Source organism: Blennius ocellaris, assembly GCF_963422515.1.
Source record: "Blennius ocellaris genome assembly, chromosome: 10".
In the NCBI taxonomy this organism is placed as follows: Eukaryota; Metazoa; Chordata; class Actinopteri; order Blenniiformes; family Blenniidae; genus Blennius; species Blennius ocellaris.
Genome location: NC_137659.1, coordinates 537,635 through 565,409, shown reverse-complemented (window position 1 = coordinate 565,409; position 27,775 = coordinate 537,635). Strand labels below are relative to the sequence as shown.

General features: G+C 46.3%; 1 protein-coding gene across 1 annotated transcript; it reads right to left on the bottom strand.

The window, feature by feature from the left end:
- Nucleotides 1-1,672: 1,672 nt before the first annotated feature.
- Nucleotides 1,673-26,313, bottom strand: LOC308135065 (coiled-coil domain-containing protein 39-like; the record flags this gene model as incomplete). The annotated part of the gene is made up of 25 exons (XM_080502938.1): nucleotides 1,673-1,773; nucleotides 1,859-1,969; nucleotides 2,638-2,784; nucleotides 14,678-14,916; nucleotides 15,004-15,086; nucleotides 15,428-15,607; nucleotides 15,705-15,845; nucleotides 15,986-16,092; nucleotides 16,181-16,340; nucleotides 16,453-16,576; nucleotides 16,689-16,897; nucleotides 17,033-17,170; nucleotides 17,260-17,427; nucleotides 17,532-17,726; nucleotides 17,825-17,957; nucleotides 18,042-18,145; nucleotides 18,232-18,423; nucleotides 19,222-19,350; nucleotides 19,472-19,564; nucleotides 19,662-19,820; nucleotides 19,931-20,077; nucleotides 20,201-20,320; nucleotides 20,409-20,530; nucleotides 25,600-25,669; nucleotides 26,227-26,313. 25 exons carry the CDS (start codon nucleotides 26,311-26,313, stop codon nucleotides 1,673-1,675), a joined length of 3,459 nt encoding a protein of 1,152 aa, XP_080359064.1.
- Nucleotides 26,314-27,775: the final 1,462 nt, after the last annotated feature.

The following is a 27,775-nucleotide window of genomic DNA, read 5'->3' as shown; positions in this document are numbered from 1 at the left end:
TCTAAATACTGTAGTCTGTACTCTAAATACTGTAATCTGTACTCTAAATACTGTAGTCTGTACTGTAAATACTGTAGTCTGCACTCTAAATACTGTAATCTGTACTCTAAATACTGTAGTCTGTACTCTAAATACTGTAATGTGTACTCTAAATACTGTAGTCTGTACTGTAAATACTGTAATCTGTACTCTAAATACTGTAGTCTGCACTCTAAATACTGTAATCTGTACTCTAAATACTGTAGTCTGTACTCTAAATACTGTAATCTGTACTCTAAATACTGTAGTCTGCACTCTAAATACTGTAATCTGTACTCTAAATACTGTAGTCTGTACTCTAAATACTGTAGTCTGCACTCTAAATACTGTAGTCTGCACTCTAAATACTGTAATCTGTACTCTAAATACTGTAGTCTGCACTCTAAATACTGTAATCTGTACTCTAAATACTGTAGTCTGTACTGTAAATACTGTAGTCTGCACTCTAAATACTGTAATCTGTACTCTAAATACTGTAGTCTGTACTGTAAATACTGTAGTCTGCACTCTAAATACTGTAATCTGTACTCTAAATACTGTAATGTGTACTCTAAATACTGTAGTCTGTACTGTAAATACTGTAATCTCTACTCTAAATACTGTAGTCTGTACTGTAAATACTGTAGTCTGCACTCTAAATACTGTAATCTGTACTCTAAATACTGTAGTCTGTACTGTAAATACTGTAGTCTGCACTCTAAATACTGTAATCTGTACTCTAAATACTGTAGTCTTTACTCTAAATACTGTAATGTGTACTCTAAATACTGTAGTCTGTACTGTAAATACTGTAATCTCTACTCTAAATACTGTAGTCTGTACTGTAAATACTGTAGTCTGCACTCTAAATACTATAATCTCTACTCTAAATACTGTAGTCTGTACTGTAAATACTGTAGTCTCTACTCTAAATACTGTAGTCTGCACTCTAAATACTGGAATCTGTACTCTAAATACTGTAGTCTCTACTCTAAATACTGTAGTCTGCACTCTAAATACTGGAATCTGTACTCTAAATACTGTAGTCTGTACTCTAAATACTGGAATCTGCACTCTAAGTACTGTAGTCTGTACTGTAAACACTGTAGTCTGTACTCTAAATACTGTAGTCTGTACTCTAAGTACTGTAATGTGTACTCTAAATACTGTAATGTGTACTCTATATACAGTAGTCTGTACTCTAAATACTGTAATGTGTACTCTAATATTGTAATATATACTCTAATATTGTAATGTGTACTCTAAATACTGTAATCTGTACTCTAAATACTATAATCTGTATTCTAAATACTGTAATCTGCACTCTTAATAATGTAATATGTACTTTAAATCATGTAATTATACACTTAATACCGCAATCTGTACTCTAAATACTACAATATGTACTCTAAATACTGTAATCTAGAAATATTGTACTTTATTACATATTCTACATTCAGTACTGCACTGAAATGTACTGTACACTTCTGAAACAGTACTGCCACAAATACTCTAAATAGTCAGGTGTAATATGTAATCCAAATACTGTCCTGAACCGTCGTTTCATCAAAGGAGGAATAATGTGTCAGGAAACATTCAAATTGTTAATTAACTCAGATTATTTAATCTGAAAGGAGGTTTTGTTTGGAACGTGTTAGGAGACCCCGGGGCGGAACCCTGAGGAACCTGGGGAGAAACCCGGGATGGAACCCTGAGGAACCTGGGACGGAACCCTGAGGAACCCGGGGCAGATCCCTGAGGAACCCAGAGGAATCCGTGGCGGATCTCTGAGGAACCCTTGGTGGAACCCTGAGGAACCCGGGGCGGAACCTTGAGGAACCTGGAGGAACCCAGGGCAGAACCCTGAGGAACCTGGGGCAGAACCCTGAGGAACCCGGGGAGGATCCCTGAGGAACCTGGGGCAGAACCCTGAGGAACCCGGGGCAGAACCCTGAGGAACCCCACATTTTCACGAAGACACAAAACTCACGTCGTCCCTTTGGATAAAACGGAACGGACAGACGGAACCCGCCGCCGGAACCCGTCTCCCGCGGGCGGAGCGGCGGCGGCGCTGATTAGCGAGCGAGAGTCGTCCCCGGCTAGAGTCGTTCGCTGGGACGATTCCGAGAAGGCCCCCGGTGGCAGGAAGTGTGTCTGCCACTGGGGGGGGGTTTGGAGGCCGGCTGTTCTAAAAGCCCCAGAACCCCCCCCCCCCAGATGCTCCCCCACAGAACCCCCCCTAGATCCCCCCCACGCATGGCGTCGCCACCACAGACACGGCTCACCGAGTCAGCCGGCAGCCGGGAGGTGAGGAACAGGCGGTGTGTGTGTGTGTGTGTGTGTGTGTGTGCGTGTGTGTGTGTGTGTGTGTGTGTGTGTGTGTGTGTGTGTGTGTGAGTGTGTGTGAGTGTGTGAGATCTCAGATGACAAAGGGATGTGTAGCCCAGGTGGGAGGCTCAGAGCTGGTTTGGAGCCTCACCTGCGGGAGGATCCGGGTGTGGGGGGGTCGATGGGGTGGGGGAGGGGGGGTCGGTGGGGGGAGGGGTCTGCAGTGGTCTGGGGTCAGGCTATGATGGAGGTAATGGGGGGGGATGGGTGTGGGGGGGGGGCTGCTGGTACCCGCTCTCCCCAGCGTGATGCATGTGCCTTCAGGGTGGCAGCAGGCGTGGCGCCGGGGGTGCGGCGGAGCGGCGCGGCGGCGTGGCGGCGTGGCGGCGCGGTCACCGGGGGACGGCGGAGCCGCTGTAGCAGGACTGATAGTTATTCCTGCAGAGGATTTGCAAGATGAGTCCCGTTGTATTAGCTCGACGCTAAAGTCTGTTTCCCCCCCGACTCCAACTGATCCCAGGACAGGAAGACCTGCAACATCAGCCCAACATGAGCCACATAGTGAGAGTGATCATCATCATAATAATCATAATAACAATAATAATAATAATAATTGTTTACAAAACTAATCACGCTGCACTTTGTTGATCTTGTACAAAAACAATCAACTCATATTAGAGAGTCGATGTCTGATGATATATTTCTATTTCTTATATTTCGCTTCTCGTTTATTTACTGTTTATCGTTTACTTGTTTATTTACTGTCCACTCACTCCTGCAGTGATTAAAATCAAATATAGGAATATTTCATCTAGTCTAGTCTAATCCAATCTAATCTCATCTAACCTAGACTAGACTAGTGGAATCGAACCGAATCAAATCCAGTCCAATCTAGACAAGACCAGTCCAGTCCAATCTAATCTAATCTAATCTAATCTAATCTAGACTAATCTAAACAGTCACGGTAATAACAATCCAATTTGGTAGTTTTATTTTGACAGTCACCGTAAAAACAATCCAACTTGGTAGTTTTATTTTGACAGTCACCGTAACAACAATCCAACTTGGTAGTTTTATTTTGACAGTCACCGTAATAACAATCCAACTTGGTGGTTTTATTTTGTCAGTCACTGTAATAACAATCCAACTTGGTGGTTTTATTTTGTCAGTCACTGTAATAACAATCCAACTTGGTGGTTTTATTTTGTCAGTCACTGTAATAACAATCCAACTTGGTAGTTTTATTTTGTCAGTCACTGTAATAACAATCCAACTTGGTAGTTTTATTTTGTCAGTCACTGTAATAACAATCCAACTGTCGCGACCCAGAAGGAACTTTTAGAACAATCCTGACCTTCCTCCCTCCTCCACCAGGTCCCACCTCCACCAGGACCCGCCTCCACCAGGTCCCGCCTCCACCAGGTCCATCCTCCACCAGCACCTCCACCAAGTCCCGCCTCCACCAGGTCCATCCTCCACCAGCACCTCCACCAGGTCCCGCCTCCACCAGGTCCCTCCTCCACCAGGTCCCTCCTCCACCAAGTCCCACCTCCACCAGGTCCCACCTCCACCAGGTCCCACCTCCACCTCCTCCAGCCAGTGGGTGTGAAGGTTTCAATCTCCCAGTTCTCTGGAGGAGAACGGCTGCAGGTTCGTCACTAATGATGATATCAAGCTTCATGTCACCGGCGGCAGAGCGGCTCCACCTCCTCCACCCTTTCTGGACGATGTGGAAACTTTTTAAAATGTCGGTCCAGGTGAAGACTCACTGTTTACAATTAGTAGCTTAAACTCCACAAACGTTATAGAGCATCTTCCTCCTCTAACACCAGATTATAGAGCATCTTCCTCCTCTAACACCAGATTATAGAGCATCTTCCTCCTCTAACACCAGATTATAGAGCATCTTCCTCCTCTGACACCAGATTATAGAGCATCTTCCTCCTCTAACACCAGATTATAGAGCATCTTCCTCCTCTGACACAGATTATAGAGCATCTTCCTCCTCTAACACCAGATTATAGAGCATCTTCCTCCTCTAACGTCAGATTATAGAGCATCTTCCTCCTCTAATGTCAGATTATAGAGCATCTTTCTCCTCTAGCACCAGATAATAGAGCATCTTCCTCCTCTGACACCAGATTATAGAGCATCTTCCTCCTCTAACACCACATTATAGAGCATCTTCCTCCTCTAACACCAGATTATAGAGCATATTCCTCCTCTAACACCAGATTATAGAGCATCTTCCTCCTCTAACATCAGATTATAGAGCATCTTCCTCCTCTAACGCCAGATTATAGAGCATCTTCCTCCTCTAATGTCAGATTATAGAGCATCTTTCTCCTCTAGCACCAGATAATAGAGCATCTTCCTCCTCTAACATCAGAGTATAGAGCATCTTCCTCCTCTGACACCAGATTATAGAGCATCTTCCTCCTCTAACACCACATTATAGAGCATCTTCCTCCTCTAACACCAGATTATAGAGCATCTTCCTCCTCTAACACCAGATTATAGAGCATCTTCCTCCTCTAACATCAGATTATAGAGCATCTTCCTCCTCTAACGCCAGATTATAGAGCATCTTCCTCCTCTAACGCCAGATTATCGAGCATCTTCCTCCTCTAACGTCAGATTATAGAGCATCTTCCTCCCCTAACACCAGATTATAGAGCATATTCCTCCTCTAACATCAGATTACAGAGCATCTTCCTCCTCTAACATCAGATTATAGAGCATCTTCCCCCTCTAACACCAGATTATAGAGCATCTTCCTCCTCGAACGTCAGATTATAGAGCATCTTCCTCCTCTAACACCAGAGTATAGAGCATCTTCCTCCTCTAACGTCAGATTATAGAGCATATTCCTCCTCTAACATCAGATTACAGAGCATCTTCCTCCTCTAACATCAGATTATAGAGCATCTTCCCCCTCTAACACCAGATTATAGAGCATCTTCCTCCTCGAACGTCAGATTATAGAGCATCTTCCTCCTCTAACACCAGATTATAGAGCATCTTCCTCCTCTAACGCCAGATTATAGAGCATCTTCCTCCTCTAACGTCAGATTATAGAGCATCTTCCTCCCCTAACACCAGATTATAGAGCATATTCCTCCTCTAACATCAGATTACAGAGCATCTTCCTCCTCTAACATCAGATTATCGAGCATCTTCCTCCTCTAACGCCAGATTATAGAGCATCTTCCAGCAGCTCGATGATAATCCAGGCATGTCACCATTATTATTTAAGATCTGAAAACGGCAGTGGTGGAGAATCAATATAGAAATAGAGTGATAATAATAAAGAAAATAGTGATAATAGTAATAATAGTAGTGATAATAAAGATAATAGTGATATATTTATATAATAGTGATAATAATAAAGATAATAGTGATAATAATAAAGATAATAGTGATAATAAAGATAATAGTGATAATAAAGATAATAGTAATAATAGTAGTGATAATAAAGATAATAGTGATATATTTATATAATAGTGATAATAATAAAGATAATAGTGATAATAATAAAGATAATAGTGATACTAATAGTGATACTAATAGTGATATAATAAAGATAATAGTGATAATAAAGATAATAGTTATAATAATAGTGATATAATAAAGATAATAGTGATATAATAAAGATAATAGTGATATAATAAAGATAATAGTGATAATAATAGTGATATAATAAAGATAATAGTGATACTAATAGTGATATAATAAAGACAATAGTGATACTAATAGTGATATAATAAAGCTAATGGTGATAATAATAGTGATCATAGTGCTAAAGCAGGTCCAGATGTGCAGCAGTCAGTAAGTTGCTATAAACATAAGTTACGACGTGATTTGCGGTCGTCACACTCAAACTTCTACAAACTCTTCTGGCAGCCAGACGCCCACAAATTATTGGTCTCTGGTGTGAAACTCTGCCACAAGGAGCTTTTTTTCTTTCTTTTTTCTTTCTTTCTTTCTTTCTTTCATTTCAGAGCCGTACTTTTGTGCCGCCTCTGTTTTGCGCGGTATCTTTTGGAAATTGTCAGTGTCTAATATGGTCAGCACTCCCAATTATTCACTCCACTGACAAGTGAAACAAACGGGACCAAGCAGAGCATCCGGTATTATCTGCAGCCGCTGGATCCCCCACAATAATTAACACAATGGCAGGCGGCTGTTAGCGGCCCGACGACACCAGCTAACAACATAAGCTGCGCTCCTCGCGGGAGGCGGAGGTGGAGGACGAGGTGGAGGACGAGGTGGAGGACGAGCTCCGACAGACAGACCCGAAAAACAACAACAACGACAAATAAAACAAAACAAGCCAAGTAAATCAGGAGCTGCTTAGTAATCGGTTGCTTTTTAACGAGTATAACCGCCGCTATCAAAAGTAGTGGAGTGACGCTGACGCTAACCGCTAACCGCTAACCGCTAACCGCGGGGACGGAATCGTCTCAACAAGTTTGCGTCAACGTGAACTTTTATGAAATGAAATCGCAAAAAAAAAAAAAAAAAACCGCTGCATTTTCACTTGAAGCGTCGTCACGTAAACCAAAGCTAGGCAGCTAGCCAGTTAGCCCGCTAGCCAGTTAGCCCGCTAGCCCAACGGACGGGTGAATTCTAGTAAAATGTGACAGTTAGTCATACATTAAAAGTGATTTATAATGTGCAACATTAGCTAATAAGTCACGCAAAACCTCCACTTACCACATATATAAATACCACATATATAAAGCTTGTTTACTGGTATTGCTTTTAACAACAAACTCTGATGATGTGCAATATTCTTTTATTTATTTATTTATTTTTGACAAATAAGCAACAGTATTTCACCAGACCTGACATACAAACACACATATATACACTATATACATCATAACTGCATATATCTATCTATCTATCTATCTATCTATCTATCTATCTATCTATCTATCTATCTATCTATCTATCTATCTATCTATCTATCTATCTATCTATCTATCTATCTATCTATCTATATAGATATAAGTATAGGAATAGTTACACAGTAATATAGATAGATAGATAGATAGATAGATGATAGATAGATAGATGATAGATAGATAGATAGATAGATAGATAGATAGATGATAGATAGATAGATGATAGATAGATAGATAGATAGATAGATAGATAGATAGATGATAGATAGATAGATAGATGATAGATAGATAGATAGATAGATAGATGATAGATAGATAGATAGATAGATAGATAGATAGATAGATAGATAGATAGATGATAGATAGATAGATGATAGATAGATAGATAGATAGATAGATAGATAGATAGATAGATGATAGATAGATAGATAGATAGATAGATAGATAGATAGATAGATAGATAGATAGATAGATAGATAGATAGATGATAGATAGATGATAGATAGATAGATAGATAGATAGATAGATAGATAGATAGATGATAGATAGATAGATAGATAGATGATAGATAGATAGATGATAGATAGATAGATAGATAGATAGATAGATAGATGATAGATAGATAGATAGATAGATAGATAGATGATAGATAGATAGATAGATAGATAGATAGATAGATAGATAGATAGATAGATGATAGATAGATAGATAGATAGATAGATAGATGATAGATAGATAGATGATAGATAGATAGATAGATAGATAGATAGATAGATAGATAGATAGATAGATAGATAGATAGATAGATAGATAGATGATAGATAGATAGATAGATAGATAGATGATAGATAGATAGATAGATAGATAGATAGATGATAGATAGATAGATAGATAGATAGATAGATAGATAGATGATAGATAGATAGATAGATAGATAGATAGATAGATAGATAGATAGATAGATAGATAGATAGATAGATAGATAGATAGATAGATAGATAGATAGATGATAGATAGATGATAGATAGATAGATAGATAGATAGATAGATAGATGATAGATAGATGATAGATAGATAGATAGATAGATAGATAGATAGATAGATGATAGATAGATAGATAGATGATAGATAGATAGCGGTATATAGATATAGATAGATATACATAAATGAAATGAAATTAAATAAAATATAATACATTAATAATAATTCAGAAAAATTATTCGGAAACAATAAATACATTGATAAAATAAGTGAGATGATGATAAAATATTTAAATTATAAAATTACCGAACCAGAGCCAAGCAGTGTCGAATTACAACACAGGAAATAAAATAAATAAATAATGCAGAACAGTCTACATGTATAGACTATAAATAGACAAATCTCTTGTCTTTTCCTCTTTTTTTTTAAATCTCCATACCAACCACTGTGAAATACTGCACATATTTATTTATATTTTTAACCCTCAATTACCTACTTACTTCTACATTCATTTACTTCTACTTCCGCGTTTTACTACAAATGTTTAATAGTAGATCGTTTTATCCTTCACTCTCGGGTATATTGTTTATTTTTGCTCGTTTTTTTTGATTTTCCCTTCTGTTGCAGCTGCAAACAAGCAAACGTCCCCGTCGCGGGCCGGATAAATATACAATCCTAATTTAAAACACCTAAAAGAGCAGAGGCTGACCTTTTGACCTCTGACCCACTGCGAGGCCGCGTTTCCACGGTGACCCGGCCGCTGGTTAACCCCTCCGGCCTCACTTAACTGTTTCTTTTTTCCCCTTCGTCTTTTTTTTTTTTTTTTTTAATTATAGACGAGCACATTCCGCCTCACATCCATTAAAGGAGCGCCACGCTAATTTTAAACCCTCGCAGCAGGCGCCGGCATCAACAGAAGAGAAGTGGATGAGTTTCTCTTTAACAGCTGTAATTTGTGTTTTCCAATCACCATGCTGATTCCTGCTCATTATACTCCGGTTTCACACCGGTAAGTGAGCAAAGTTTGGATTGATTGACTCTAATTAACTAAAAAATGTTCCGAGCCAGGGATTTATTATCATGCTAGCTGGCCACAAATGTCAGAGACTTTCACAAATTATTATCCTCTTAAGATAAATATCTTAGGAAGCGAACGGGTGTGGAAACACCGGGAACACGCATTGTTCTGCTGATGAATCTGTTTGTCATGTCGGCTGCTGATGCGCCACGCTAACGCACTCACCTGTGCACGCACACACACACACGCGCGCACACACTCACACACACACACGCGGGTCCGGTGTGTTGTGGAACTGTGCAGTGTGACTGAGTGACACATGATGTGTTCAGCAAACTTTAAAGGAAGAGTCTCTAATGGCCTCGGCGAGCTGATTGGTTCTACCAGCAGACGCCTGATCCACACTGCAGAACCAGGCTGCAGAACCAGACTACAGATCCACACTGCAGAACCAGGCTGCAGAACCAGACTGCAGAACCAGACTACAGAACCAGACTACAGATCCACACTGCAGAACCAGGCTGCAGAACCAGACTGCAGAACCAGACTGCAGAACCAGACTACAGAACCAGACTACAGATCCACACTGCAGAACCACACTACAGAACCAGACCACAGATCCACACTGCAGAACCTCTCTGCAGAACCACATTGCAGAACCAGACTGCAGAACCTCTCTGCAGAACCACACTGCAGAACCACACTATAGAACCACACTGCAGAACCTCTCTACAGAACCACACTACAGATCCACACTGCAGAACCACACAGCAGAACCAGACTGCAAAACCACACTATAGATCTCTCTGCAGAACCACACTACCGAACCACACTACAGAACCACACTACAGAACAATACTGCAGAACCACACTACAGATCTCTCTGCAGAAGTACACTACAGAACCACATTACAGAACCACACTACAGAACCACATTACAGAACCACACTACAGAACCAGAGTGCAGAACCTCTCTACAGAACCACACTACAGAACCACTCTGCAGAACCAGACTGCAGAACCACATAGCAGAACCACACTACAGAGTATAACTACAGAACCAGAGTGCAGAACCTCTCTGCAGTACTGCACTACAGAACCACACAGCAGAACCACACTACAGAACCACACTACAGAACCACACAGCAGAATCACACAGCAGAACCACACTACAGAACCACACAGCAGAATCACACAGCAGAACCACACTACAGAGCATAACTACAGAACCAGAGTGCAGAACCTCTCTGCAGTACTGCACTACAGAACCACACAGCAGAACCAGACTGCAGAACCACACTACAGAACCTCTCTACAGAACCACACTACAGAACCACATTACAGAACCACACTACAGAACCACATTACAGAACCACACTACAGAACCACACAGCAGAACCACAGACACACACTCACACGGTTCCTCCTCTCAGGTTCTTGTTCCACCAATAGTGAAATTACCAATTAACATGATTTCTTTCTTACCGTTGAGCCTTTTCTGGGAACAACTGTCAATTAAACTGACGTGTAATGTGATCAGAAGCTAGAACGCCGGAAGGTTCTTATTTTTACATCTTCCCAAAGTGTTAAAAAAAAACCCAGAAATAACAACCATGAGGTATAACTTGTGTTGCTACCTGGACTAGCAAGCGAGCTAGCAATGTTTTTGTCGATGTTCTCGCCTGGACCTTTATGTTCAGCACGAGTGGACGACCTCCCCAAGATGGCGGCGCTGTAGGAACGCCGCATCAACAGGCGCTGATAGGCCGTGTGATCTAGTGCAGTGGTTCCCAACCTTTTTTGACCAGTGTACCCCTTGAGCTGGTTTCCATGTGAAAAGTACCCCCTCTCTCGTGTGTGATTATTCGCATTAATGTGTACTTATATTTAACCCTTTGTCTTTCTATCTATCCAACTGCTCATTTAAATAAAACAATTATTGTGAGTGTAAAAACCTTTTAATGAGACACTTGCGCTTGCTTGTCTTTCATAAGTCTTTCCTAATTCCTTTTTTCACTGGGCTCCCCTGTGCCTGCGTCCGAGGCGACGGTAGCAGTAGCAGTAGCAGTAGCAGTAGCAGTAGCGGTAGCTGGACGTTTACTCCTGCCTAGCCATGCATCCATGTTTACAGTCGGTTTGCAGCTAGAGTTAGCTAGCTTCGCGAATCGTGCGTGCCCGCAGCAAGAATGTGAACCTTTTTTTTTTTTTTTTTTAAAGCGCGCCACTTTATAGTCTTTTCATATTATGTGCATTGTAGTGTTACAATCACTGTGGACGAACTGCTACTCATGGAAAATAAACGTATAGCCTTACTAAAATTCATGATATAATACAATATAATATAGTATAAAATTTTTTTTTTTGTGTGTGGATACTGTAGGCTAATTTATAATCTTTCTGCGTACCCCCTGCAATACCCTCGCGTACCCCTAGGGGTCCGCGTACCCCCGGTTGGGAATCACTGATCTAGTGTTTACATCTGTGGAGGAGCCGGGGTTTTACAATTTCCCCACTTTGGGACCCGTGTTAAAAAACAACAACAACAACAAAAAAAACCCTGTTTTCACGCTTTTAAAAGTGTGAAACACCTGGTTTAGGTGAACCGGGTCCCTGGTGTGGACGGGCCCGTAGTTAAATAACAATAACAATGATAAACCGAGCTGAAACTCATTCACTGCACTTGAAATGGTGCGTTTTTTGGGCTTGTTTTTTTTTTTTTTATATCATCCTGGTGACATTTCCTGTGTCCGACTGGGAGATCAGTCCAGAGAGCGACAGACCGACAGGATAAAGAAAGTGTAGAAAGTAGAAAGAAGCAGCAGCTGCTTCTCCCCTCATTGATATTGGAGACACAGTGGCACCCCTCTCTCTCTCTCTCTCTCTCTCTCTCTCTCTCGCCCTCCACTCCAAACTCGCCACTTTTCTCCCGAACAAAAGGCAGCGAGCGGCTCGTCCGTCTCGGCGAGCTGCAGGAGACACCACGCCGCTCTGATTCACTCCGCTTCACCCCGCCGAGCACCGGCGGGCAGCCGGGTGGATCCAGACGAGACGCAGCCATCGTCTGCATGGCGGCGCCGGCGCTGAAATTGAGAATCGCACCGCCTGTAAATCAGATTCCCACCAACATGGCTCATGTGGAATTGATGCCGAATAAAAAAAAAAAATGTGGGGGCCTGAAGCAGCTTTGAAAAAGGCTGCATGTTCTATCCGGCGTCATCCGTTTGTGTGTGTGTGTGCGTGCGTGTGTGTGTGTGTGTGTGTGTTGGCTTTCATTTGGGGGATTGATTAGATGTGAGGAAAGCAGATAAATGGAAATGAGGCACTTTCATTTCACATATTAGCATAAAGTGGGTAAAGAATACGAGATGAAGTCACTCTGTGTCTTTGTGAGCGTGTGTGTGTGTGTGTGTGTGTGTGTGTGCGTGTGTGTGTGTGTGTGTGTCACAGTCCACACACAGTCATCGGACAACAGGTAAAACTTTCCGGTCTTCATTCAGCAAGTATTTAGCTGTTTTTTTTTTTTTTTTTTCCTTCCCAGGCCAGAAGCTTTTTAACGACGTAAATAAACGACGTTTCTTCACACGGCGTCGGAAAAAAAAGCAAAGTAGCATATCAGAGAATGAACAAAAATCAATAAATAATCTTGACATCTTGACATAGTATCTGTAACGTTTGAAGATAATGTGTGTCTGGGTTTTTGTGATTCTATGCGAAGAATGATGAATCTATAAGATTCTCAGAAGGCGCTAAACGTTTCTTCTAGAAGTCCGAAGATTTAGAATCTCATCAGATTGTAACATCTTACAACCTTTGAATCTTGTACTGAAGAAAGATAAAAATGTTTTTTGATAACTTCTACGATTCTCAAACTGTGGTGCGCAAACTCCCCCTAGTGGTAGGTGTGGTATTGCAAAGGCCATGTTTATTTATGTTAAACGTGAACGTCCCATATTATGCAAAATTCCCTTTCTGTTGGTTTTCCAACAATAATAATTGTCCCCATAATGAAAGTTAAGACACCTTCCTCACTGGCTGGTTCCACTTTTAGTGAACTTGTGCTCACAGACGAGTCAGAGCTGGAGTAGGCGTGCACGCAAACCGCCTGTTCCCCCGCACGGCTCGCCAGAGAGACTTTTAGACTGGCTGGAATTCAAAACCAAGGCTGATTTAGGGAGATACACTTTGAATACAAAGTTAAATAAAAAGCCGTATAATATGGGGGCTTTAAAATATTATAGCGCGCCTTTTTTTTTTTTTTTTTTTTTTGTCAGGCACCTTTTTCGGACAGCTAAGGAGAGCCGTGGGGTCCTGGTGCGTTCACGTTCGGTTCACCGCCACCGGGATGAGATTGTTTCTCTTCTTAATGTAAGTTTTTTAACTTTTAATGAAATGTGTTTCATACGGGTGACTTTCTGGGACTGATGTCTATTTTCCGAGTGGTTTTCTGAGCTGCTGCAGTATTTTTAGTTGGTTCAATCTCTAAATGATTTCATGCTAACCAGTTAGCCTCATTTACAGTGTGTGTGTGTGTGTGTTGAGCCAATTGAAGCATTTCGTTTGTGTTTATATATATGACATTGACATTATATATGATATTGTTTGTAGTACTCGTCATTCTATGTTGTAGACAAGTTCTACGTTCTAATAAGGGTTCTAATAAGCGTTCCCTGTGTCTCCGACCAGAGTAGCAGTTTTAGAAAAAAAATTTTTTTCCAGCAAAACAAAATTTAATTCATAATTAAAGCTGCAAGCAACGTCGGTCAGGACCTGGGGGCCCCCAATCATGGCCTCTGGCCCCTTTAAATATTGAAGAAGTATAAATTGTGACTGTTTAATCAAAAAAGGACTGCTACTTTTGAATAATGTGTTGGGCATTTATTTTGAAGACACACTAAACTCTAAAGTCCCGTTTCCACCACGCAAAAAGTGCGTGAATAGACCGGTTTAGTCCGTTCAGCTTCGCGGAGATGTTTACCTGAGAGGAGGAACCGTGTGAGTGTGTGTCTGTGGTCTGTGGTTCTGCTGTGTGGTTCTGTAGTGTGGTTCTGCTGTGTAGTTCTGTAGTGTGGTTCTGCTGTGTGGTTCTGTAGTGTGTATCTGCTGTGTGGTTCTGCAATGTGGTTCTTTAGTGTAGTTCTGTAGTGTGGTTCTGCTGTGTGGTTCTGTAGTGTGGTTCTGTAGTGTAGTTCTGTAGTGTGGTTCTGCAGTGTAGTTCTGTAATGTGGTTCTGCAGTGTGGTTCTGTAATATGGTTCTGTAGTGTAGTTCTGTAGTGTGGTACTGTAGTGTGGTTCTGTTATGTGGTTCTGCTGGGTGGTTCTGTAGTGTGGTTCTGTAGAGAGATCTGTAGTGTGGTTCCGCAGTCTGGTTCTGCAGTCTGGTTCTGCTCCGGGACACGGGAGCCTTGAGCTTTCTGCTCAAACGCAGGAGCAGCCACTCCACTTCGGCGCTGATGGCGCTCCGGCAGCTCCGCGCCGGAACGCAGAGGCTCCGAGCTCCGAGCTCCTCTGCGTCCCGCCTGCGGTCCGTCCCCGCAGCGTAGCGGCACTGACCGCGGACGCGATTGCAGAGGAGCTCGGCGCTCGGAGCCTCCGTGCCTCGGGGAGCGCGCTCGGGTGCGGGGCAAGTCGCCGGAGCGTTCGCTCTTTCAGAACCAACCCGGCTGCAAAAAAAAGGGGGAAGGGAGGGGGTGTGTGAAACTTCTGGTCCTTCTGCTACTTCTACTTCCTCTGCTGCTTCGGCGGCTTGCTGGTCCGGGACATTTGGAGGTGAGAGACGGCCGCTGAGGACGCAGTAGATTTGGAGGTGCTCCTGGCTGAGGACGTCGTCGACCTACAAGGTGGATGAGGAGCACAGCAAGGTCAATGCACTGACGTCTGGCGTGAACCACTTATACAGATGAGGGTCAACGTGAGCCAATCTGGCGCGTAATTCCAAATACGGAAATGTTCTTCTTCAGTGGAGACGGTGATTTAATAACCTGAACGGGGCGAAGCTGCCGGTCTTGGAAGAGCGCTGGCTGTTCAGAGCGGAAGGAGGGGGGGGAGGAGTGGCGGGAAACGAGACGCCGGCCTAAAGCAGGAGCAAAATGTCAAAAAGGTGAGTCACGAGACGAGTCCCTGTCTCGGAGCTTCCTCGTGAGGAACTGGTGTGTGTGTGTGCGACACGGATACCTGCTGCAAGTGTCTCTCCAGCGCCATCTTGAGGTCGGGGTGTTCCGCCATGACCTCGCTCAGCATCCTGTCGAAGGTCCTGCTGAATTCTCTCAACTCCTTCACCATGATGTCTTTCTCCGCCAACGTCTCAGCCTTGGTGTTGTTCGCCGAGCGGATCTGTTTGATCAGCTGTGAGCACTGGCCAAAGGAAAAATAAAGAGAGAGTCGGTGCGGGGTTGGTTACGCGATGCCTCAAACAGACTCGGAAAACGGCAGATCGGGTCAATCGGCAAACCTGTTTCGCGGCTCTGCCGATTTTGTCCTGCTGGGAGGTGATTTCTTTTCTCAGCTTGGAGATGGGCAGCCGCTTGCCGTCGATCTCTTCCGTCGCCGCCTGCTCTCTCTGCTGAAACGTCTCCAAGGTGTCGATCTTGTCCTGCGGGAAAAAGTCACCGGCACATCAGAACCCTCAACTTCGTGAAACGCTTCCCAGAAGTGCCGACACAGCACTGGGCTGCGATGAAGATAACGTAGAAGTAGATAACGTAGGATACAAAATGTAAAAAAGAAACAAACCTGCAGGTCCTTTTGGAGTTCCTTGACCTGTTTCGTCTTGTTCCTCAGTTTGGCTTGAACCGCCTTCAGCTCTTCTTCCAGCCTCAGTTTCTCCTGTAACTCCGGATCTGAAAGAGGCGATCAGTGAAAGGAGCTCATCAAATTCAAGGCGCTCAACATCGAGTTAATCCACGACTGACGGACGCCGCTGCTTACTGGACTCGTCCCCTCTGTTGAGAGCTTTTCGCTGATGGGCGTTGTGGTCGTCGAACAGCATGTTGCTGTTCTCCAGGGCCACGTTCTCCAGCTCCGTCTTGCGGATTTGGGCGTCCAGAGCGTCGCTCTTTCGCCTGAGCTTCTCGTACTCCACCGTGGCCTGGAGGGGAAAAAAAGAAACACATTTTTTAAATGTAAGTGAGTCTCACCCCCCCCCCCCCCCCCCCCCACCGGGGTCTTGTCGCCGTGGTCCTGCGAACGTCACCTCTCACCTTTGTGATGATGTACACCTGCGCGCTCTCCTCTTCCTCCGCCGGGACCGACATGGTCGCCACCATGGCCTCGAAGCGTTTCTTCAAGAGGTCGATCTTGCGCAGCTTCTCACTGACCTGCATGCTGAGGAAGGAGCCGGTCGATGCACGGAACGTTAAAAAACGGCAGCTCTTTCTACACACAGCCTCGCTAAACAGCCTCCACCCGACGGACGATTCGAGCCGACGGGACGTACCTGAGTTTCTGCCTCTCCTGGTCAATGAGGGTCGCGTGCCTGCGGAGCACATCTCTCTGGATCCGGAGCTCGTCCTCTCGCTCTCTGATGGCTTTCTGCAGCTTCAGTTTCCTCTTCTGCGAGGACAGCATGCTGTCTTCCTTGTTGTTGAGCAGGTTGCTCAAACGCTCCACCTCCACCTTTAGGATCTGGCGTCTCACCAGGCACTCCTGGGGAAAAAAAGAGCACGCAAGGTTCACAACGTTGTCTACGACACTGGTGTATTTCGAAGACTGGAATTCAAGTTTTAGCGTTTTAAGCTCAGGGCGATAGCCTCGTCCCGGCGATACCGTCGAGAAACGTACCTCTTTCTTCACTCTGAGCGTCGCCAGATTGTTTTCCTGGCCGCTGCAACGCAGCATGAGCTGCTCCACCGTGCTGGACAGATCTCCCTTCTGCGCTTCCGACTTGTCGAACTCCTTCTTCAAGCGGCGTAGAGCATGCTGCCAGGAACAAGGATTTTATTCACGTGAGAAGACATTCCACTGTTTCACTGGTGCAAGACGAAGTGGTTTTAAGTAGAGACACTGACCTCAGACTCTTTGAGCGCATTGCGAAGGAGGTTTGCCGTTGCCTTCGTCTCCTCCAGGTTTTCCGTCTCTTGAGAAAGTTTCGCTTCCAACTTTTGCCTTTCCTTAGCGGACATATTTTTACCCTCGAGGACTGCCAGTTTGGCCTTCAGCAGGTCTATGTAGGAAACCTACGCAGAGCAGAGGGGAAATAACAAGCGTTTACAAAGGAACTTGGAGCGTCAACGGCGGTTTATGTTCGTTAAATGCGACCGGTGTGTCTTCGTCCACGTGCCTGTTCGACGATGATTGTCTCCTGCTTTTGCAGGCGCAGCTCCAGGTTTTCCTGCCGTTTGCAATCCTCCCTGAGGGTCAGCTTCGTCTTTGAAACCTGCATGATGAGATCCTTCTCCTTTGCCTTGAGAGCCTCTAAATGCTGCGTGGCAAGGAGACGTTCCTGGCCGTTGTTGAGCAGCAGCACTTCCAACTCCTGCAGGGAAAACAATAGAGGGAAAACCGTCACGCGATGCAAATTCTGCCGAGTCGGGGTTTTGTACGGCAGGACAGGAGGTGCAAATTCTCTCTCACCTTGACCATCTTCTGCTCCTCCATGAGCAGCTGGTCCATGTGGGCAGCCTTCGCTTCCTCGGTGATGGCCGTACGAGTCACGGCCTCCAGCTTCTCCCGCAGAGCGGCGTTGTAGGCGTCTTGCTCCGCGAGTCTGCAACACGAAAAGAGCTCGACCGATGAATAACCGCGTCCGTTACTGGAGCGAGAAGAGTGGGGATTGTGGAAGTTCACTCACTTTTCGTTGTTGTCCCGAATCTCCCTCCTCTTTTTGAGGACGTCCGTCGTCAGAGACGACACGTCAGCGGCCACTTTGCGCAGCTCCACTTGGCAAAATCCCGCCTGTGTGACACGTGCAAACATTGCTTACTTCCTGACCGCATGGGGGCAGATCGCCTTGAGAAGTGTTCGACCTTAAAGAAGCTGACCTCATCGTGCAGAATGCGGAAGTTCTTCTCCTCCTCCACCAGATTCCGCTGCAGTTTAAGGACCTCGTATTTGGACTTGTCAATTTTCCTTTCCAGTTCCCTGTTGTTCTTTTTCTGGTTATTAAACATCTGCGTGAGGTCCGCCAGCACGGCAGATTTCTCCCGGTGCTTTGCGTTGGCCCTGGTAAGTTTCTGGAATGGGGGGGGAAGTACAAGAATGGTCATGTTCTCAAACGCACTCTTCGGTCCTCGTTCACATTTCATTGGATTTAAAACTCCATCGATTTTCTGTCGCTTATCCGGGGCCGGGTCGCGGAGGCAGCAGTCTGAGCAGAGTTGCCCAGACTTCCCTCACCCCAGACACTTCCTCCAGCTCTTCCGGTGGCACCCCAAGGCGTTCCCCAGGCAGCCGAGAGACATAGTCCCTCCGGCTTGTCCTGGGTCTACCCCGAGGCCTCCTACCGGAGGGACATGCCCGGAACACCTCCCTAGGGAGGCATCCTCCGGGGGGGGCATCCGAAACAGGTGCCCGAGCCACCTCAGCTGGCTCCTCTGGATGTGGAGGAGCAGCGGCTCTACTCCGAGCTCCTCCCTGGTGGTGACTGAGCTCCTCCCCCTATCTCTAAGCCACCCTACGGAGGAAGCTCATCTCAGCCGCTTGTATCCGGGATCTCGTTCTTTCGGTCATGACCCATAGTTCGTGACCATAGGTGAGGGGAGGAACGAAGATCGACCGGTAAATCGAGAGCTTCGCTCTTTTGGCTCAGCTCCTTCTTCACCACGACGGACCGATGCAACGACCGCATAACTGCAGACGCCGCACCGATCCGCCTGTCGATCTCACGCTCCATCTTCCCCCCCACTCGTGAACAAGACCCCAAGATACTTGAACTCCTCCACCTGTGACAAGGGCACTCCACCGTCCTCGGTGGAGCGGATTTAAAAAAAACCCATTTATTTTTAATCGGCAGAATTAGTGGAACTCTTTACCGTTGCACACCGCTGCATCTCGGCATCTCGCGCCTGCCTTTGCTTGACGACGTCCTCCCACAGCTGGTTGAGCTGCCGGGTCTCCTGGTACGTCTTCTGCAGGTCGTCCGCGGCCTTGTCCAGGGCAAGCTGGTGCAGAAGGGACACAAATCAGACTCAAATGAATGACCCAATATCTCTTTAGGTTCCTCCTCCAAAACATTTCGAGCACGGTTCAGTCAAACCAAAAGGTTTATTTTTCTCACGTTACCTGTAAACACCGGTTCTCAGTCAGCCATTTGTCGACCTCTTTGCGCTTGTCACTGACTTCCACAGCCATCTTCTCTATAGCCAGATTCAGCGTCTGTATGAGGAAATGTTTGAAGGCGTGTTTTTAGTCGTACTGGGTGGGGGGAAACGATGTATAATAATAATAATGGAGGAGAGAGTTGTTTCCTTACCTTGACCTTCTTGTCGTCCTTCTGAGCATATTTCACAATGGCCATTGCGTCGTCGTTCCGTCGCTCCGACTGCTTCAAGAAGTTCTCCATGGTCTGCTGGTCCCAATTCATCTGTTTCTGAAACTTCACCAGTTTCTGTTTCGTCTGGAGGATGCGGTCCTGGGAATTCCGACAGAGGATGGGTTACAGGTTGTTTTTGTTTTGTTTTTTTTGTCACAAGCAGTTTTAGATTTCTGAACAACAAGATTTTTTTTTTTCTTCCTCAGTACCTCCAAATGTTTCTTCCTTTCACCATAGGATATCTGTTCTTCCTGCATTCTGGTGACTCTTTTCGACAGCACACCTATTTTATTTTCTGCCAGGGCGGCGAAGTGATTGTGAAACTCTCCCTCTCTCTCCTTCACTTTGATCTGAGCCTGTGTGACAAACAAACAACACACTCCACATGTTGACGGGGTTTTTTTTCCCCCCCCTCCTCCTCCTCCAAAAGAAACCCACATAAATAAAACATGTATTGATATATATGTATATATATTCACCTCTGTGTTTCTCAGCTCACGATCCAACCCCTTCATCGCTTCCGCTGTCATCATCTTCTGATCCTTGTTGTGCTCGAGTTTCATATCCACCTCCGCCAACAACAGCTCTTTTCTACGAATCTGATTTTGACAAAAGTCAGGAAATGACCATGAGTTACCGTGCACGCAAAGAAATGTTGACAAATTAAATTCACTTCGCCTCGCTCACCTCCTGGATCAGAGCCATGGTTTCGGCGTCGACCACCGGGACGGCACAGTCTCTATCCCTGCCCATTTCTATCTCGACCTTAACAATATTCGGTTCACCACTCATCATTTTTCTCAGTCTGTCTGCAGGCGTTCAAATTCAAAAGCTCTCAAATGAGGCCGAAAGCACTAAGATTGACTTAAGAGGGTGATGTTCTTTCATGTCTGATGATGTCATATCCAGACATGAAAGATCAAAGCCAAACTTGCTTTGAAGTTCCAACTTCGAAGCCGGCCTTCAGCCCGCTGGTTCCTCCTGGTGCTTTGATCTTATACTTGGTTGTTTCAAAAGGGTCTCAAGACAGCGAGATACATTTGACCATTTATTTAGCAAATAAAGTAAAGACGGCCACATGCAATGTTCTATTCTAGTGTTTAGTCCACTGTGAACATTAAAATACTCCAGTATCACAACTACATGTTTGACGTTTAATTTTCATCGAGTTATGACCGATTAAAAGCGATGACACGTCACTGCTGCTGCCAAACAGGCTCCAGGCTCCGCAGGCCTATATAATGAATTTTTTTTAAACTTTACATGTAAGGTCGCTGCCGTTTGTTGGAGTTTCTCCCGGCGGGGATACGTCTGGCTGTTTGTGTCACATCCGTGTGAGACTGTCTCGGCAATGATGAAATCCTAAATAAAAATAAATAAATAATAATAAAAAAAGAAAGAAATCAATATTCCAGCCGCACTAAATGTGATTGAGTTAAGAATCCAAATTGAAAGGAGTGTTTCCCCGGGGTTCTCTCAGAAAGCCCGAGCGGAGTGCACACGCACACACACACACACACACACACACAACACCCTTCCGTGCACACTATTTACCCCTGGATCGCTCCAGGCTAATGTCTCAATAATTTTCACTCCTTTCTCAGGTCCTTCCCACAAAGGACTTAACTAATGATCCGTGGACAAAATGAAGCATTTAAATTTATTCATTAATCATTCATCTCCAGCTCATTGAAAATGCTAAACTTCCACAAAATTAAGATTGAATATTGAAAAGTGATTGAGGGAGACAGCTCAGAGTGAGCGAGCCCAGGCCCGAGGAGCGAGCGACAGGCAAACAGGCCGCCGCCGCCGCGCCGCCGCGCCGGGCGCCGCCGCCGCCACGCCGGCCGTGGTCAAGGTGGCCGAGGTGCACTAAGTGCTAGCGGAGGTCGCGAGGTTTCAACTAGTCGTAATTAGATCTCGGAATCTGGAGGAGCGTAGAATTTCTGTCAACACTGCCTGTAATTATTCTCTTTTCCAATTAATGGTGACATAGATTAATTATCTGATGAGGCAAAGCCAATTGCAATCATTCACCCAGCTAAAATTAGATCAGTCCTGACAGCAGCATGAAAGTCACCTGTTTCATTGTTATGGATCTGCAGCCAGTGGAGGAGGAGGTGGTGGAGGGAGGAGGGGGGGGGGGGGGGGTGGAGGTGGAGGGGGGGGGGGGGGGGGTGATAGTGAAGCGTGCGGGGGTAAGTAAGTTGTCTGGTCCAGGTGAACGTCTCCAATTACAGTCTGAAGTGAAGCCGTTCGATCTGCGGCCTGTTTGTTCACATCAGACTCAACGAATAATCCGGAATAACACAACCTGGGTGTGTGTGTGTGTGTGTGTGTGGGTGTGTGTGTGTGTGTGTGTGTGTGTGTGTGTGTGTGTTTGTATGTTTGCTAGCATGTATGTCTGTCTGTTAGTGTGTGTGCATTGATGTTTGTTATTGTGTGTGTGTGTGTGTGTGTGTGTGTGTGTGTGTGTGTGTGTGTGTGTGTGTGTGTGTGTGTGTGTGTGTGTGTGTGTGTGTGTGTGTGTGTTGTTAGCATGTATGTCAGTCTGTTAGTGTGTGTGCATTGATGTTTGTTATTGTATGGGGGTGTGCTTGTGTGTGTGTGTGTGTTACGTGTGTGTGTGTGTGTGTTACGTGTGTGTGTGTGTGTTACCGTCTCCTTCTTATCTCCACGATGAAGGAGAACGAGGCTCTCCCGGTGAACCGCGTGCAGGTTCAGTGCCCCTGTGTTTTAAAAAGCTCAGCATCCAGTTTTTCTATTAAACTGCCTGGCACTGTCAACCAGCTTGGGAATGTGAAGCAGCCCATCCATGCAGAAATTCTCCGACTAACAATTATATCAGAAACAGGATCTTGGTGTGTGTGTGTGTGGGGGGGGGGGGGGGGGGTCCCGGGGGAGGCGGGCCGGTGGGCGTCTGCTCCAATCATTACCGGCCATTCAACAAGGCGCTGCACTGCCCGCCGCTGTTAGCCATTGTCAATTACGCCATCCCTGGTGTAAACTCGCAGAACACAAAGCTGAACTGCCAGTTCTGGCAGCAGTGGAACAGGATGACAGCGCCCCCCCCCCCCCCCTCCCCCACACCACCACCAACTCCTCACCCACCGCCCACCCGAGGGTTCCCCCGCTCTTCCTCCTGCCTCCTCTTCCTCCCAGCACTCTGCCGCTTGGCTCCGGACTCCGGGAACGTTCCCACTTTCCCCCTCACGACGCCCCGGCAGGCCGGGAGCGTCGGGAGTTACAACACAAGTAACTGATTACTAGCTACCAAAGAGTAACAGTAACGGGGGGAGTACTGAAGGCTCCTGCCGTCTCGCTCTGACTCCGCCCCCTAAGACTAGCTGGTAGCTTTAGCATTAGAGAATTATAGATAATTAAAGATTATAGAGCATCTTCCTCCTCTAATATCAGATTATAGAGCATCTTCCTCCTCTAACATCAGATTATAGAGCATCTTCCTCCTATAACATCAGATTATAGAGCACGTCCCTCCTCTAATCCAGATTATAGAGCATCTTCTTCTAACATCAGATTGTAGAGCATCTTCCTCCTCTAACGTCAGATTATAGAGCATCTTCCTCCTCTAACATCAGATTATAGAGCATCTTCCCCCTCTAACACCAGATTATAGAGCATCGTCCTCCTCTAACATCAGATTATAGAGCATCTTCCTCCTATAACATCAGATTATAGAGCATTTCCGTCCTCTAATCCAGATTATAGAGCATCTTCCTCCTCTAACATCAGATTATAGAGCACCTTCCCCCTCTAACATCAGATTATAGAGCATCTTCCTCCTATAACATCAGATTATAGAGCATTTCCCTCCTCTAATCCAGATTATAGAGCATCTTCTGCTAACATCAGATTATAGAGCATCTTCTGCTAACATAAGATTATAGAGCATCTTCCTCCCATTACTTAACTTCAGTCGAACTTGATGACATAGTGCTGATAGCTCAGCTAATGCTAATGCTAACTTTACCAAGTAACTCATTAAAAAAAAGTAACGCCACTGTTTTTTACAGAAGTAACTTGTAATCCCCCCCACCCAGATTAAATGGCAGCAAAATATAGGATTCTTTTGTTGTTTCTCTTCATCGTAACGTTTTTAAAACCCGAGACCAGCAGGAAGCCTTTGTTTTGCTTTGATCTCTACTTTTCTCCAGTCGACAGCAGGACTGCAGGTGTGACTGGAAACGAGCAGAAACCTCGCCTGTCATCTCCTCCACTCTTTTTCACACTTTACTTTTTTTTGTTCTTCGAGTCAAAATGTAGACGTAAAACAGTGTGGGGGGGGGGGGGGAAACCCAACACATTTAATTCCTGCTGCTGTCAAACATCTTGTCTGATTCTCACCTTTTATCTTTTTTTTTTTTCTTGTTTGTTTTTGCTGCAGGTTTTTTTTCTGCAGCTCCTGATTTCTGTCTCACAGATGATTCAGATTTGTTTGTTGTTTTTTTTCCTACTAATGGTGTGGAAACGGTAGAAAATAATGCGGGCCGGTTCTGCTGCCGGTGCCGTGGTTCCCCCCCCCCCCCGGTTCCCTTTGTGCCGCCGGAGCCGGACTCTTCATCAGGAGCCTGTTTTAAAGTGAGTGCTGCCTGCTCTGAGCTGTGACGGGTGACGGTGCGCTGCGCTTCGATACACCGGCTCTTTTGTCCTTCACACTCTGCAGCTCCCTGATAGCTCCTCCCCTGCCCCCCCCCCCCTCCCCTCCTCGCTTCCCCCCCCCCCCACACACCCCCTCGAGCCCTCCACCCCCTCCACCTCCTCCTCTTCGCCTCGAGGCCTTCTGAGGCCGAGGCTCTGCTGCTCCCTGCAACGTCAAAAAGAAAGAACACGTGTCAGCAGATGGAGGAGGAAACCACCCCCCCCCCCCCCTCCCCCCCACCCCCTCCTACCTACCCCCCCGCCCCAAGTAAAAACATTATTGTTTCAGAAAAGTTTCACGTCTACACGGCAACGATTTGAAATCAATGTCCGTTTCCATGGAAACGGCAGAAAACCACCAAGCTGGCTTGTCACTGCGGTGACTGACTTGTCAAAATAAAAGCACCGAATCCCAGGAGAATCGGGGGTGGGAGGAGGAGACTCTGTTCTGATCGTCTCTACTGAGCATGTGCAGAACTGCTGGTCGCTGCCGGCGTGGTGCGTAGTTACGTGTTCCAAGTAGGTGTTTTTTCCAAGTAGTGTTGCCTGGCAGACTTGTGCGTGTGTTTTTCCCCCGGTTTCCATGGAGACGGGAGTCGGAGCATTTTCGCAAAGGCCCACTTCGGGAGCCGTTTTCCAAAAAAAGGTGCGTTTTCATCGACGCCGGAAACGCAACGCTGGAATTGCAACGCCGGAAACGCAACGCCGGAATCGCAGCGCCGGAATCGCAGCGCCGGAAACGTAACGTCGGAAACGCAACGCCGGAAACGTAACGCCGGAAACGCAACGTCGGAAACGCAACGCCGGAAACGTAACGCCGGAAACGCAACGTCGGAAACGCAACGCCGGAAACGCAACGCCGGAATCGCAGTGCCGGAAACGCAACGCCGGAAACGCAACGCCGGAATCGCAACGCCGGAAACGTAATGCCGGAATCGCAACGCCGGAAACGTAACGCCGGAATCGCAACGCTGGAAACGTAACGCCGGAATCGCAACGCCGGAATCGCAACAATAGTTTTACCTTGTGTTTTTTTTTCAAAAAATTGAAACTGTTGCCACGGAAACGGCCCGTGAGACGTTGACACAGGAACTCGGTCGTTTCTTCGGGATTTCCGGGAGGATTTTTTTTTCGCCCAGTCGCTCAGGTAGAAGGTGGTGGTGGTGCTGAGCGGGGGGGGGGGGGGGGATGGGAGGTGGGGGGTGGGGGGGTTCTGTACCTGGCCCTGCTTCGACGCCGGACAGGACACTTTCACAAAGATTCATCACCGTCCCTCCGTCCGCTTTGACCTCATCGCACATCACGGCACAAGATTAGACACCGATTATCCCCTAATTGAAGATCCTCAGTCCTCAACCTTGCAGAAAGGCTGCGGCTCCTCAGGCAGACACTCCGAAGGTTATCCGCCCCTCCTCAGAGAGTCCAGAGCCGGCGTGGCCGACGCACAACCGGCTCGCCAACGCACAACACAACACGGCCCGTCGTGCACGCCCCTCGTGCACGCCCCTCGTTTACGGTGGGTAATCGAACTTGAGGTTCGTGCTCACGATGCGGATTGACAGCGTTAAGTGTTCGTGGTGTAGCTTTGTAGTCCGTTGCTGCAAACTCATAATGCACACACACACACACACACACACACACACACACACACACACACACACACACACACACACACACACACACACACACACACACACACACACACACACACACACACACTCAAGCCTCTGAGTCTGTGTGTCTAGTCTGTAGCCTCTGTACCTGTTAGGAATGTTTCTGAAGCCGGTTCAAAACAAAGTGCCGCGATAAAGTTCTCCGTGTCGGGAACGAGCGAACGTGACGGAACGTGACGAGACGACACGCGGCCGCCGGCCCGGACGTTGGCGTGAGCGTGAAGGCGCCGCGCCGCCGCCGCCGCCGCCGCCGCCGCCATTTCCCGGTGACCTTGTGGGTTTTCCAGACGATATTAAACGGCGATAGAAGAAAACCAAAGTGTGACATGGCGGCGGCGTCGAGTGTCTGTGGTGGTGGTGGGGGGGCGAGGGGGTAGGGGGGGGGCACAAAGCCGGGTGGATATGTGCGTGGCTGCTCTTGCCTGGCGGAGAAGACACACACACACACACACACACACACACACACACGGATGAAGCTCCCAACAAAGCCGAGCACAACGCAGTGGTTCTGCTGCTTTACATGTACGTGTACAAACACTACCTGTGCCTGGGGGGGGGGGGATTGGGGGGGTGATCGGGGTGGGGGGGCTGGCAGTGGTCCAGTTCAGCCTGTTCGAAGTGTTTCACCAAAGCTTTTGTGCGTCCTCTTCTGCAACAAAGAGAGCTGGAGGAGGAAGAGGAGGAGGAGGTGGGGGGGGGGGGGTGATGTGGGGGGGGGGGGGGGGGGGGGGAGGCAGAGAAAAGGAATTGGTAAGGCAGCAGAGGAAATTAATGGCAGTGTTCAAGAAGAATGATGGAGGGGAATAGAGAAAGCAGTCAATAGCCCATTCTGCAGTACACGGGCCTGACAGGAATTTCACAGTCTCTTGGTTTCTCTGCCCACTCGTGTGCAGTCGCCGGGATCCAGTCACATCTGGCTGCCAGGATGGGGGGTTAATTTTCTCTAAATGCTTCAGCGGTTTTGTTCTCGCCGAGGCAAACTCTGTGACTGCAAAGCTGATGAGTAAAATATTTCTACTTCACCCAGTTTAACTTTATACCAATCCCCCCCCCCCCCCACCCCCCCCCACCCCACAAGACATATTCTACACATACACACGGAGTCATGAACCCCCCGCCGGAGGCAGAAATTATTTCCCGGAGTGTCCTGGAAAGACGCGCCGCTCGCTTTATTGTTTGAACACAGTTTCCAGCAAAAGACGTTGAAAACTCTTGATAGACGCTGTCACAGCCCTCCACCCCCCCTCGCCCGCCCCCCCTCGCCACCCCCCCCACACAATAGCTTATCCTGGCAATGCGTATTGGAGACGGAGGTGAATTAGCTCAAGTCATCAGCTCCTCAAGGAAAAGACAATAATGCTCTTTTTTTTTTGTGTGTGTGTTCGGTCTGCAGACCGCCATCAGGCCGCCGCCCACATCAGCACGCCTCCAGGATCATGTCACTGTAAACACACACACACACACACACACACACACACACACACACACACACACACACACACACACACACACACACACGTTGAATCCTCACATATCCTCCCCTTTTTAAAAAAAAAAAAGAAAAGTAATTCAACACAATAATAATAATGTATGATATGAATCGTTGGTATCCTGATGCCTGGGCAATAAACTGAAAATGTACCGATATCGAAATGTATCATTTTGCGTTGTGTCGGTATATTCGGTGTTTAAATAAACAAAAAAGCAAAGAAAGGTTGGTTT